Source organism: Mandrillus leucophaeus, unplaced genomic scaffold (genome assembly GCF_000951045.1).
Source record: "Mandrillus leucophaeus isolate KB7577 unplaced genomic scaffold, Mleu.le_1.0 Scaffold296, whole genome shotgun sequence".
Lineage (NCBI taxonomy): Eukaryota > Metazoa > Chordata > Mammalia > Primates > Cercopithecidae > Mandrillus > Mandrillus leucophaeus.
The window spans coordinates 3,379,529-3,392,460 of NW_012103098.1; the positions used below are offsets into that span (position 1 = coordinate 3,379,529).

Sequence of the window (12,932 nt, forward strand, 5' to 3'; positions counted from 1 at the left end):
CGGCTAATTTTTTTTTGTATTTTTAGTAGAGACGGGGTTTCTCCATGCTAGCCAGTATGGTCTTGATCTCCTGACCTCGTGATCCACCCGCCTTGGCCTCCCATAGTGCTGGGATTACAGGTGTGAGCCACTGTGCCCAGCTGAGGTTTTTTTTTTTTTGAGGTGGAGTTTAGCTCTTGCTGCCCAGGCTGGAGTACAATGGCGCAATCTCGGCTCACTACAACCTCTGCCTCCCAGGTTCAAGCCATTCTCCTGCCTCAGCCTCCCGAGTAGCTGGGATTATAGGCATGTGCCCCCATGCCCTGCCAATTTAGTACTTTTAGTAGAGATGGGGTTTCTCCCTATTGGTCAGGTTGGTCTCGAACTCCTGACCTCAGGTGACCTGCCCACCTTGGCCTCCCAAAGTGCTGGGATTACAGGCATGAGCCACCACGCCCGGTCCACTGTTCATGATTTCTATCATGATATATTAGTTTTGCATTTTTTAAAAAACAGGGTTTTGCTCTGTCACCTAGGCTGGAGTGCAGCGGCTTGATCCTGGCTCACTGCAGCCTCGACCTCCCAGACTCAAGTGATCCTCCCACCTCAGGTTCCCAAGTAGCTGGGACCACAGGTGCACACCACCACACTTGGCTAAATTTTTTTTTTTTTTTTTTTGAGACGGAGTTTTGCTCTTGTTGCCCAGGCTGGAATGCAATGGTGCGATCTTGGCTCACTGCCACCTCCGTCTGCCAGGTACAAGTGATTCTCCTGTCTCAGCCTCCCAAGTAGCTTGGATTACAGGCATGTGCCACCATGCCTGGCTAAATTTTTTGTATTTAGTAGAGACAGGGTTTTACCATGTTAGTCAGGCTGGTTGTGAACTCCTGACCTCAGGTGGCCCACCCACCTCGGCCCCCCAAAGTGCTGGGATTATAGGTGTGTGCCACCACACCCATCCTCGGTTAATTATTTTTAAAAACATTTTTTGTAGAGACAGTGCTTTCCTATGTTGCCCAGGTAGGTCTCAAACTCCTGGGTTCAAGAGATCCTTGGCCTCTCAAAGTGCTGGGATTATGGGCATGAGCCACCACAACAAATTTGCATGTTTTAAATTTGATGTAAATAGAATTATACAATATGTTCTGTTTTGCATTTGGCTTTTTTTGCTCAATATAATATCATGGATAAGATTCACCCATGTTATTGCATGTATCATTAGTTCTTGGCTATTTATTGCCCAATGGTATTTTATTTTATGAATATACCACAATTTGTGTATCCATTATCCTATTTATAGATATTTCACTTGTTGCCAGTGTTTGACTATTATGAGTATATGCTATGAGCATTCCTGTACAAGTCTTTTGGTGGATATGTTTTCATTTCTCTTAAGTAAATACCTAAGAGTGAAATCGCTGAGTCAGAGAGTGGGTGTAGGTATATGTTTAATTTTAAAAGCAATAGCCAAATGAATTTCCAAATTGGTTGTATTATCAAAAATATATGAGAGTTTCTTTTGCTCTACATCCTTGCCAACATTTGGTATTCTCCTTTTCTCTTTTTCTTTAATTTTGGCCATCATGATGGTGGCTTAAATTTTGTCTTTCCCTGATAACTAATGATGTTGAGCAAATTTCATGTGTTTGGAAGCCACTTGAATATCTTTTTTTATAAAGCTTTGGTTTAAGCCTTTTGTCCATTTTTATTAGGTTGCTTTTTATTACTGAGTTGTAAGAGTTCTTATATTCTGAGTAGGAGTCCTTTGCCAGATATAGGTATTGTGAATATTCTTTCCTCAGATTGTAGCTTAAGTGCTGTCTTTTGATAAACAGAAGTTTTAATTTGGACAAAGTCTAATTTATCAAAATTTTTTTTGAGACAGGGTCTCACTCTGTCATCCAAGCTGGAGCACAGTTGTGCAAATATGGCTTATTGCAGCCTTGATCCCTGGGCTCAAGTGATCCTCCCACTTCAGCCTCCCTGAGTAGCTGGGACTATACAGGTGCATGCCACCACGCCTGGCTAATTAAAAAAAATTTTTTTTTTGTAGAGACAAGGTCTCAACATGTTTGAGTCCGGGCTAGTCTCAAACTCCTGGGCTCAGGAAATCCTCTCGCCTCAGCCTCCCAAAGTGCTGGGATTATAGGCATGAGCTACCATGCCTGGCAAAGTTTTTAATATTTTATACTTAGTGTTTTCTGTGTGCTAAGAAAACAGTTTTTGTTGATTCTTGGGCACAAAATAGTTCTCACAGGATTTCTTCTAGAAGTTTTATAGCTTTAGGTTTCATTTAGGCTATGATCCATCTTGAATTATTATTTGTGTCTATGGTGTTAGATAAGGATCAAGATTCTTTTATTTTAAATTGAAAAATGCGTTTCCTTCTGCATTGAATTGTGTTGGTACATTAAACAAATCAACAGACCATATAAGTGTAAGTCTTTTTCCGGCTTTTCTATTCCATTTCATTGATCTGTTTGTCTCTTCTTATACCATGCTGTTTTGATTACTGTAACTTTATAGTGAGTCTTGAAATGAGATAATATAAATCCTTCAACTTTGTTCTTAATTGTTTTGTTTGTTTGTTTTTGAGACAGCCTCGCTCTGTCCATCTCACTGCAACCTTTACCTCCCAGGTTCAAGCAATTCTCCTGCCTCCGCCCCCTGAGTAGCTGGGATTACAGGTGCCCACCACCACGCCCAGTTAATTTTTTGTATTTTTAGTAGAGACGGAGTTTCACTGTATTGCCCAGGTTGATCTCCAACTCCTGGCCTCAAGTGATCCGCATGCCTCGGCCTCCAAAGTGTTGGGATTACAGGAGTGAGCCGCTGCCTCTGGCCAACTTTGTTCTTCTATATCAAGAATTCCCCAGTCATCCATTGATGTATGAAAATACAGTTGATTGGCTGGGCACAGTGGCATGCCTGTAATCCCAGCACCTTGGAAGGCTGAACTGAGCACTTGAGATCAGGAGTTCAAGACCAGCCTGGCCCACATGGTGAAACCCTGTCTCCACTAAAAATACAAAAATTAGCCGGGCATGGTGGCACGTGCCTGTAATCCCAGCTACTCAGGAGGCTGAGGCAGGAGAATCACTTGAATCTGGAAGGCAGAGGTTGCAGTGAGTCGAAATCATGCCATTGCACTCTGTACTCCAGCCTGGGCGACAGAGTGAGACTGCGTCTCAAATAATAATAATAATGATAGTAATAAATAAAATAAAATGCAGCTGGTTTTCATATATTACCCTTGTATCTTGAAAATGTTTTGATGACTTTTATTTTTTAAACAGCTTTACTGGGACATAATTAACATACCATACAATTCACCTATGTAACATGTACAATTCAATGGTTTTAAGTATATTTATAGACATGTGCCGCCATCACCATGGATATCTAGCAAATTTGCTGAATTCCTTTATCAGCTCTAGTAAGGTTTTTTGGGTACATTTTTGGGGACATTTTAATGCAAATAAGCATGCTGTGAATAACATAGTTTTCTTTCTTTAAACAGAATTTTAAGGCTATTTAAAGGCTTTATTGCACTGGCTAGGACTAGTGCATTGTTAATACACGTTAATAAATACACTAGTGCATTTAGTGTATTGTTAAGTAGAAATGATAAGAGCAGAACTTTTAGTTTTATTTCTACATCTTTATTTTTGAAGGACATTTTCTCTGGGTATAGACTTTTAGGTTGGCTTATTTTTCTCTTCCCATTTCTTTAGCACTCTACAATGTCATTCCATTTTTTGTTTTCTGATTTCTTTTTGTTTCTGATGACAAGTCGTCTATACTGTTTATTTTTCTTCCCCTAAATGTAATGTGACCTTTTCCTCTGGTTTCTTTCTTTTTTTTTTTTTTTTGAGATGGAGTCTCAATCTGTTGCCCAGGCTGGAGTGCAGTGGCGAGATCTCGGCTCACTGCAAGCTCCGCTTCCCAGATTCACGCCATTCTCCTGCCTCAGCCGCCCGAGTAGCTGGGACTACAGGTGACTGCCACCACACCTGGCTAATTTTTTGTATTTTCAGTAGAGACAGGGTTTCACGGTGTTAGCCAGGATGGTTTCAATCTCCTGACCTTGTGATCTGCCCGCCTCGGCCTCCCAAAGTGCTGGGATTACAGGCGTGAGCCACCGCATCCAGCTGTTTGTTTTTTTGAGACGGAGTCTTACTCTGGCTGGAGTGCAGTGGCACGATGTTGGCTCACTGCAACCTCTGCCTCCTGGGTTCAAGTGATTTTCATGCCTCAACCTTCCAAGTAGCAGGGATTACAGGCATGCACCACCACACGGGGCTAATTTTTGTATTTTTAGTAGAGATGGGGTTTCGCTATGTTGACCAGGCTGGTCTTGAACTCCTGGCCTCAAGTAGTCTACCTGCCTCAGCCTCCCAAAGCGCTGGGATTACAGGTGTGAGCCACCACACCCGGCCATCTTTGGTTTCTTTCTTTCTTTTTTTTTTTTTTTGAGATGGAGTCTTACTCTGTCATCAAGGATGGAGTGCAGTGGTGCAATCTCATCTCACTGCAACCTCTACCTTCCAGGTTCAAGCGATTCTCCTGCCTCAGCCTCTGAGTAGCTGGGATTATAGTCACATGCCACCATACCCAGCTAATTTTTGTATTTTTAGTAGAGATAGGGTTTCACCATGTTGGCCAGGCTGGTTTCGAACTCCTGACCTCAAGTGATCCACCCACATCAGCCTCCCAAAGTGCTGGGATTGCAGGCGTGAACCACCTGGTTTTTTAGAAACAATTATCTTTTCCCTTGATTTTTATCAATTTCATTATTGTACCTATATGTAGTTTTCTTTGTGTTTATCATGTTGGTATAACTTTTTGACCTGCCTTTGAGTTTGATAATCCTTTCTTTTGTTACTTTCTCTAGTGAACTATTCATTTTGGGTATTGTATTTTTCAGTTTTAGAATTTCAGAACTGTGCATGGTGGCACGTGCCTGTAGTCCCTGCTACTCAGGAGGCTGATGCAGGAGTGTTTCTTGAGCTCAGGAGTTTGAGACCAAGGTGGATGATATAACAAGACCCTGTCTCTCTTTTTTTTTTTTTTTTTTTTTTAGACGGAGTCTCGCTCTGTCGCCCAGGCTGGAGTGCAGTGGCCGCATCTCAGCTCACTGCAAGCTCCGCCTCCCGGGTCTACGCCATTCTCCTGCCTCAGCCTCCCCAGTAGCTGGGACTACAGGCGCCCGCCACCTCACCCGGCTAGTTTTTTGTATTTTTTAGTAGAGACGGGGTTTCACCGTATTTAGCCAGGCTGGTCTCGATCTCCTGACCTTGTGATCCGCCCGTCTCGGCCTCCCAAAGTGCTGGGATTACAGGCTTGAGCCACCGCGCCCGGCCGACCCTGTCTCTTTAAATAGAAAAAAAAAAATTGCATTTCTTTTATTCTGTTCTTTAGAGTTTCCATTTGTCTGCTCAAATTCTCCATTTTCTTATTTCATTTTTTTCTACCTTTACCTCTAAATCATTTTTCTGTTATATGTATATTTATATAATCTCTGTTGTTTCAAAGTCTTTGCTAATTCTAACATATGAATCATCTGTGAGTCTGCTTCTATTGCTTTTTTCCTTTTGATTACAGGTCACATTTTTCTGCTGCTTCATGTGTCTCATTTAAAAAATTGTGTGCAAACACTAGATAAAAGCAGTAGAGACTAGGGTAGGCCATTTTTCAACTAATCAGGAGTTCAGTTAGGTTGGGGCTATGTTGACACTTGAGTTGGTTTGCATCCCCCTCAGTTTCAAATGTCTTGAGGCTGGGCTCAGACTCCTTTCTCCAGCAAAAGTGTGGAATGTTAGCACTGTGAGACTTAAGAGCTCTCTCTGCTGTCCAAGCCAGCCCCTGGCTCCCTGTGCTGCTGTAGATCCAACAGAAGTCCCACGGGAAGGAATGATGGCAGCAGAGGACTCACTGTGTGTGTGTGTGTGTGGGGTGTGTGTGTGTGTGTGTGTGTGTCTTTTCCAGGTTCCAAGTTGTCTTGCAGCTCGCATGCAGCCATTGAAAGTTCAGCTGGTTTATCCTCATCACAGCATTTCACTGCATATGGCGGGCTTACTCCTGCGGGTCCCTGTGTCCAGAGATTTGGTACCTATCCACAGGCATGAAAGCAGCCACTAACCTCCGTGCACCTAGAGAGGGATAGAGCCACTTTAGAATTCAGTTTATTTAGATGCTCCATAACTACTATTATGTGATGTTTTAAGTTTGTCAGGTGTTTTCTTATTGTGCAGTTGCTGTGGGAGTATTTTGTGACCCTCTGCATCCTAACTGGAGGTGGAGCCCTCTGACATTCCCATGAAGTGGCGTTTCTTCCTCCTCCTGGCTACTCCGGAGGGAAGCCCTTCCTTGCCCAGACCTGCCTTTATACTGTCTCATTTCCTTTCTTGATGTTGCCAGGGCTTTTTATTATTCACAAGATGTGAGTTACCCCGTATATTCTGATCAGTAATTAGATTTTTGATTTAATTTTTCTATCTTTTTTTTTTTTTTAAGACTGGGTCTCGCTCTGTCACCCAGGTTGGGGTGCAATGGTGCGATCATGGCTCACTGCAGCCTCGACCTCCCTGGGCTCAGGTGATTTTCGCACCTCTGTCTCCCAAGTAGCTGGGACTACAGATGCACACCACCACGCCTGGCTGAGTTTTGTATATTTTGTAGATACAGGGTTTTGTTATATTGCCCCGACTGGTCTGAAACTCCTGGGTGCAAGTGATCCATCTGCCGTGGCCTCCCAAAGTGCTGGGATTACAGGTGTGAGCCACTGCACTTGGCCTTCTCTGTCTTCTTCTCTCTCAAAAAGCTGATACCCACTACTTAGGTTGTGAGGAGTTTGGGGTTTATTCTTCCAGATGATGAAGCACAAGGCTTTCATGAGTATGTGTGTGTGTGTCGGAGGGGAGGTGTGGAGAGTGTTGGGAGTTGGGGGAAGTAAAATATTGACTAGTGTTACAACAAAGGCCTGTATCCTATTATCCTTCTCAAATGAACACATATCACACCTTCTCTGTCACACCCTCTATTAGTCCATTTTCAGGCTGCTGATAAAGACATACCCAAGACTGGGCGATTTACAAAAGAAAGAGGGTTAATTGAACTTACAGTTCCACGTGGCTGGGGAAGCCTCACAATCCTGGCGGAAGGCAAGGAGGAGCAAGTCATGTCTTACATGAATAGCAGCAGGCAAAGAGAGTTTGTGTAGGCAAACCCCCATTTTTTTTTTTGGGGGGGGGGATAGAATTTTACTCTTGTTGCCCAAGCTGGAGTGCAATGGTGTGATCTCAGCTCACTGTAAACCTCTACCTCCCAGGTTCAAGCGATTCTCCTGTCTCAGCCTCCTGAGTAGTGGGATTACAGGCACGAGCCACCATGCCCAGTTAATTTTTTGTATTTTTGATAGAACTAGAGTTTCACCATGTTAGCCAGGCTGGTCTCGAACTCCTGACCTCAGGTGATCCACCCACCTTGGCCTCCCAAAGTGCTGGGATTACAGGTGTAAGCCACCACGCCCAGCCCAAACTCCCATTTTTTAAAACCATCAGATTTCGGAAGACTCATTCACTATCACAAGAAAAGTGCAGGAAAGATCTGCCTCCTAATTCAATAACCTCCCACCAGGTTCCTGCCACGACATGTGGGAACTGTGGGAGTTATATATAATTCCAGATGAGATTTGGGTGGGGACACAGGGCCAAACCATATCATTCCACTCCTGGCCCTTCCCAAATCTCGTGTTCTCACATTTCAAAACCAATCATGCCTTCCCAACAGTACCCCCAAGTCTCAACTCATTTCAGCATTAACTCAAAAGTCCACAGTCCAAAGTCTCATCTGAGACAAGGCAAGTCCCTTCTGCCTATGAGCCTGTAAAATCAAAAGCAAGTTAATTACTTCCTAGATATATTGAGGGTACAGGCATTGGGTAAATACAGCCATTCTAAATGGGAGAAATTGGCCAAAACAAAGGGGCTACAGGCCCTATGCAAGTCGGAAATCTAGTGGGGCAGTCAAATCTTAAAGCTCCAAAATGATCTACTTTGACTCCATGTCTGATATCCAGGTCATGCTGATGCAAGAGGTAGGTTCCCATGGTTTTGGGCAGCTCCACCCATATGGCTTTGCAGGGTACAACCTCCCTCCCAGCTGCTTTCATGGGCTGGCATCCAGTGTCTGTGGCTTTTCCAGGCAAACAGTGCAAGCTGGATCTACCATTCCAGGGTCTGAAGGACAGTAGCCCTCTTCTCACAGCTCCACTAGGTGGTGCCCCAATAGGGACTCTGTGTGGGGGCTCTGTCCTTACATTTCCCTTCCACACTGCCCTAGCAGAGGTTCTCCATGAGAGCCCAGTCCCTCTAGCAAACTTCTGCCTGGGCATCCAGGCATTTCCATACATCCTCTGAAATTTAGGCAGAAGTTCCCAAACTCCAATTCTTGACTTCTGCGCACTCAGAGGCTCAACACCATGTGGAAACTGCCAAGGTTTGGGGCTTGCACCCTCTGAAGTTGTACATTGGCCGCATTCAGCCATGGCTGGAGTGGCTGGGACACAGGGCACCAAGTCCCTAGGCTGCACACAGCACTGAAACCATTTCCTCCTGGGCCTCTGGGCTTGTGATGGGGGGCTGCTGTGAAGGCCTCTGACATGCCCTGGAGACATATTCACCATTGTCTTGGGGATTAACATTCGGCTCCTCATTACTTATGCAAATGTCTGAAGTCGGCTTGAATTTCTCCTTAGAAAACGGGGTTTTCTTTTCTATCACATTGTCAGGCTGAAAATTTTTTGAACTTTTATGCTCTGTTTCCCTTATAAAACTGAATGCTGTTAACAACACCCAAGTCACATCTTGAATGCTTTACTGCTTAGAAATTTATTTTGCCAGATGCTCTAAATCACCTCTCTCAAGTTCAAAGTTCCACAAATCTCTAGGGCAGGGGCAAAATGTTGCCAGTCTCTTTTTGGCGACATAAGAGTCACCTTTGGTCCAGTTCCCAAGAAGCTCCTCATCTCCATCTGAGACCACCTCAGCCAGGACCTTATTGTCCATGTCACTATCAGGCTTTTTAAAAAGCCATTCAACAAGTCTCTAGGAAGTTCCAAACTTTCCCAGATTTTACTATCTTCTTCTGAGCTCTCCAAACTGTTCCAAGCTCTGCCTGTTACCCAGTTCCAAAGTTGCTTCCACATTTTTGGATATTTTTTCAGCAACACCTCACCCTAATGGTACCAATTTACTGTATTAGTCCATTTTCAACTGCTGAAAAGACATACCAAAGACTGGGCAATTTACAAAAGAAAGAGGTTTAATTGGACTTACAGTTCCACATGACTGAGGAGGCCTCATAATCATGGTGGAAGGCAAGGAGGAGCAAATCACGTCTTACATGGATGGTAGCAGGCAAAGAGAGAGCTTGTGCAGGCAAACTCCCTTTTTTTTTTTGAGATGGAGTCTTGCTCTGTCACCCAGGCTGGAGGGCAGTGGTGCAATCTCGGCTCACTGCAAGCCCTGCCTCCTAGGTTCATGCCATTCTCCTGCCTCAGCCTCCCCAGTAGCTGGAACTACAGGCGCCCACCACCACACCCAGCTAATTTTTTGTATTTTTAGTAGAGACGGGGTTTCACCATGGTAGTGAGGATGGTCTTGATCTCCTGACCTCACGATCCTCCTGCCTCGGCCTCCCAAAGTGCTAGAATTACAGGCATAAGCCACTGCACCCAGCCCAAACTCCCATTTTTAAAACCATCAGATCTCATTAGACTCATTCACTATCATGAGAACCATGCAGGAAAGACCCACCCCCACAATTCAGTCACCTCCCACTGGGTTCCTCCCAAACACACAGGAACTGTGGGAGTTACAATTCAAGATGAGATTTGGGTGGGGACACAGAGCCAAACCATATCACACCCACAACTTCCCATATCTTTCAATGTATTCCCATGTTCCCCACCCCCTCATCCCATTAACTTCACATCCCAGCCTCAAATGGCCTCCTCCTCTTCCCTACATTCCCCCTACATATCCACATTGGCCTCTCCCATACTCACCCTATATTTCAAGTGCACTCCTCAGTGATCCCAGGGGCTGTGCCTCTCAGGGATTTACCCTGTCCAGCTGGGTCTTCAGAGGCTGAGATCAGGCAGAAAGGGGCTGTGCTTGTGCAGTGGCCCCCCTCATCTATCTGACTGTGGCCTTGAGACCCCAGAGACAGAGGAAGACAGGAGAGCACTTGAACCCATTTGAACCTCAGATGGAGTCCAGGCTGGTCCTCGACCCTCATGGGGTTCCTTGGGGACTGTGTTAGGCATGAGTCAGCAATTAAACTCTCCTCTCCAGAGGTAATCATTGGTAATAGTTTGGTATATATACCTTTTTTCTTCTTTATATTAATTTGCAACATAAAATGTGTATCATATAATAACTTCTGGCATAAATTATTCAATTTTATGTGTAGAATTATGTTCCTAGTTTTGTTTACATAGTGGGATCAAAAGGAACTTTAGTTTTTTTACTTATAAATACATCTTTATATATTTCCTCATTAGTAACATAGATCAAATTCATTATTTTTAATAGTTATGTAGTATTTTATAGTATGAATGAACTATGCACCATTAAGTTAATCCCCTATTGATTATTAAAGTGGGCTATTTAAGTTTTTTCTTTTCTTTTTTTTTTTTTTGAGATGGAGTCTTGCTCTCTTGCCCAGCCTAGAGTGCAGTGGCATGATCCTGGCTCACTGCAAACCCCACTTCCTGGGTTCAAGCAATTCTCCCTACCTCAGCCTCCCGAATAGCTGGGATTACAGGTGACAGCCAACACACCCAGCTAATTTTTGTATTTTTAGTAGAGACAAGGTTTCGCCATGTTGGCCAGGCTGATCTCGAACTCCTGACCTCAGTTGATCTGCCTGCCTTGGCCTCCCAAAGTGCTGGGATTACAGGCCTGAGCCACCGTGCCTGGCCAAGTTTTTTCAATTAAATATTATTACCAATGACTGGCTTTTTATAAACCTTTACAGCAATGGGCCAGGATTTCTGGCATCTTGCCTTTGAAGTCAGGGCTTTGTCCATTTCTGGCAGAAAAGAATGGGCAGCGCTTTTGTCTTTCCTTTGGAGGGGGCTCACTTGTTAGGAACCATCTGGTGCCTGAGTCACAGGTGCCATTATGACATCACAGGCCTTTTTTCCTCCACCCTTCCTGCCTATGCCATGGCTGGATGAACACAGATGTGAGGGGATTTGAACCATCTACAACCAATCCATATGTGACCAATGGTAAGAGCCAAACACACCAGGCTTGTTAGGGGTGTCCCATTGATCTCTCAGGGTGAAGGGACCCCCTGACACTGAAGACTCTGAGAAGCCCTGGAAGCTGGGGATGCATGCCATACTGAATGGAGACAGAGGGACAGCAACCTCACTCTTGCCTTTCCCCTAATGCTGATTGCAGGAGGAGAAGCAGCCCATAAAGACAGAGGAACCCTCAAAAGAAGATGAGCCTCAGCAGAAGGAGACGCTGACCCATTTGTCCTTAGAAGAAGAGTCGAAGGCAGAGGTAAGAGGAGCCCTGACTTGGATGTCATTGATCCTATGTCCTAGTGCTTGTGGCTAGTGTCTTTTGCATGGTGCTGTTATAAGTAAAGTTTTAGTGCCACAAAAGAAATAGCACTCAAATATAAAATTTTCTTTTTAATTCTCAGCAAGGCAAGGTAGTTCTATAGAAGGGTGTACCCTTACAGGTGGAGCAATGGTGAGCACACACTTGGACAAGGGAGGGGAAGGCGTTCTTATCCCTGACGCACGTGGCCCCTGCTGCTGTGTCATTCCCCTATTGACTAGGGTTAGACGCACAGGCTAAACTGATTCTGATTGGCTAATTTAAAGAGAGTGAAGGGGTGAGTGGTTTGGTGGGAAAAATGGTTATGGCAGAGCAGGAAATTGGAATGAGTCAGGGTGGAGAATGAGCAGGTAATTGGAATGAGTCAGGGTGGAGCAGGTAATCAGAATGAGTCAGGGTGGAGCAGGTAATTGAAAAAGGTTGCTTTACAAGGAAGTTAAGTTTAAAAGTAGAAGGCAAAGAATTGAACATACTGACATACTGATTCTTTGAAGAGAAATTTAGAACTCATATCTATGAGTTTTCCTTCTTTCTACCCTTTGATGAGAACGTGATCCTCAGGCTGGTGCTGGTTTACCAGAAATTCTAGGGGTGGTACCTGTGCTAAAAGACTTTTTGTTTTGAGGGAAAGGAAAATAGAAGATAAAACAAGTATATAATTTCTAAGAAATTGACCTTTTGTTTTAAATGTAGGGACATCAGCAGTGGACTTTATAGTCCTTTGTAACTTCTTACTGAGAAATTTCCTTTAGCACCTATTTTTGTTAGTTTTTAGACCAAAGAAAGTCAAACACCATTTTATATTTGACAATGCTTCCTATATGACTTTTATACCAGATAAGCTAAATTTAACCTTTATATTAGTGTGTTATTAATGTTAAACTTAATTTTAATAAAATCTTGTAGACATATTTATCCAATTTTTAATGTCTGACTATAAGGTAAGAATTTTATAGACTCTTTTTAACCTTTTATAATTTTTGTTAAACAGCAGGTTAGTGTTTTAAGAAAAACCTGTTGTGCTTTTATTTTAAAGTCCAGTTCACAGAAAAACTGGATGATACCCGTTTAACTTTAGCCAGTATGTTTACACGCAGAACTTCCTTTACGATTAACATTTCAAAACTTGCTTAAACCTTTAAAACAAAAAAAATTTTAAACCTTTTAATGTAGGTAAAAATCCACATTCTTGTTTTTTTTTGTTTTTTTTTTTTTTTGAGACAGAGTCTCGCTCTGTGGCCCAGGCTGGAGTGCAGTGGCCGGATCTCAGCTCACTGCAAGCTCCGCCTCCCGGGTTTACGCCATTCTCCT

At 43.7% G+C, this 12,932-nt stretch overlaps 1 protein-coding gene across 2 annotated transcripts in view; it reads left to right on the plus strand.

The window, feature by feature from the left end:
• Positions 1–11,177: 11,177 nt before the first annotated feature.
• IQCF1 (IQ motif containing F1) overlaps positions 11,178–12,932 on the plus strand; it is a 6,854-nt gene continuing 5,099 nt past the window's right edge. The window contains exons 1-2 of one of the 2 annotated variants that reach the window (XM_011986271.1): positions 11,178–11,278; positions 11,454–11,558. In XM_011986271.1, the coding sequence (XP_011841661.1) occupies positions 11,276–11,278; positions 11,454–11,558 (108 nt within the window). In that variant the 5' untranslated portion in view covers positions 11,178–11,275. The remainder of the gene's footprint in view (positions 11,279–11,453; positions 11,559–12,932) is intronic. The other variant, XM_011986272.1, reaches the window with a different exon arrangement.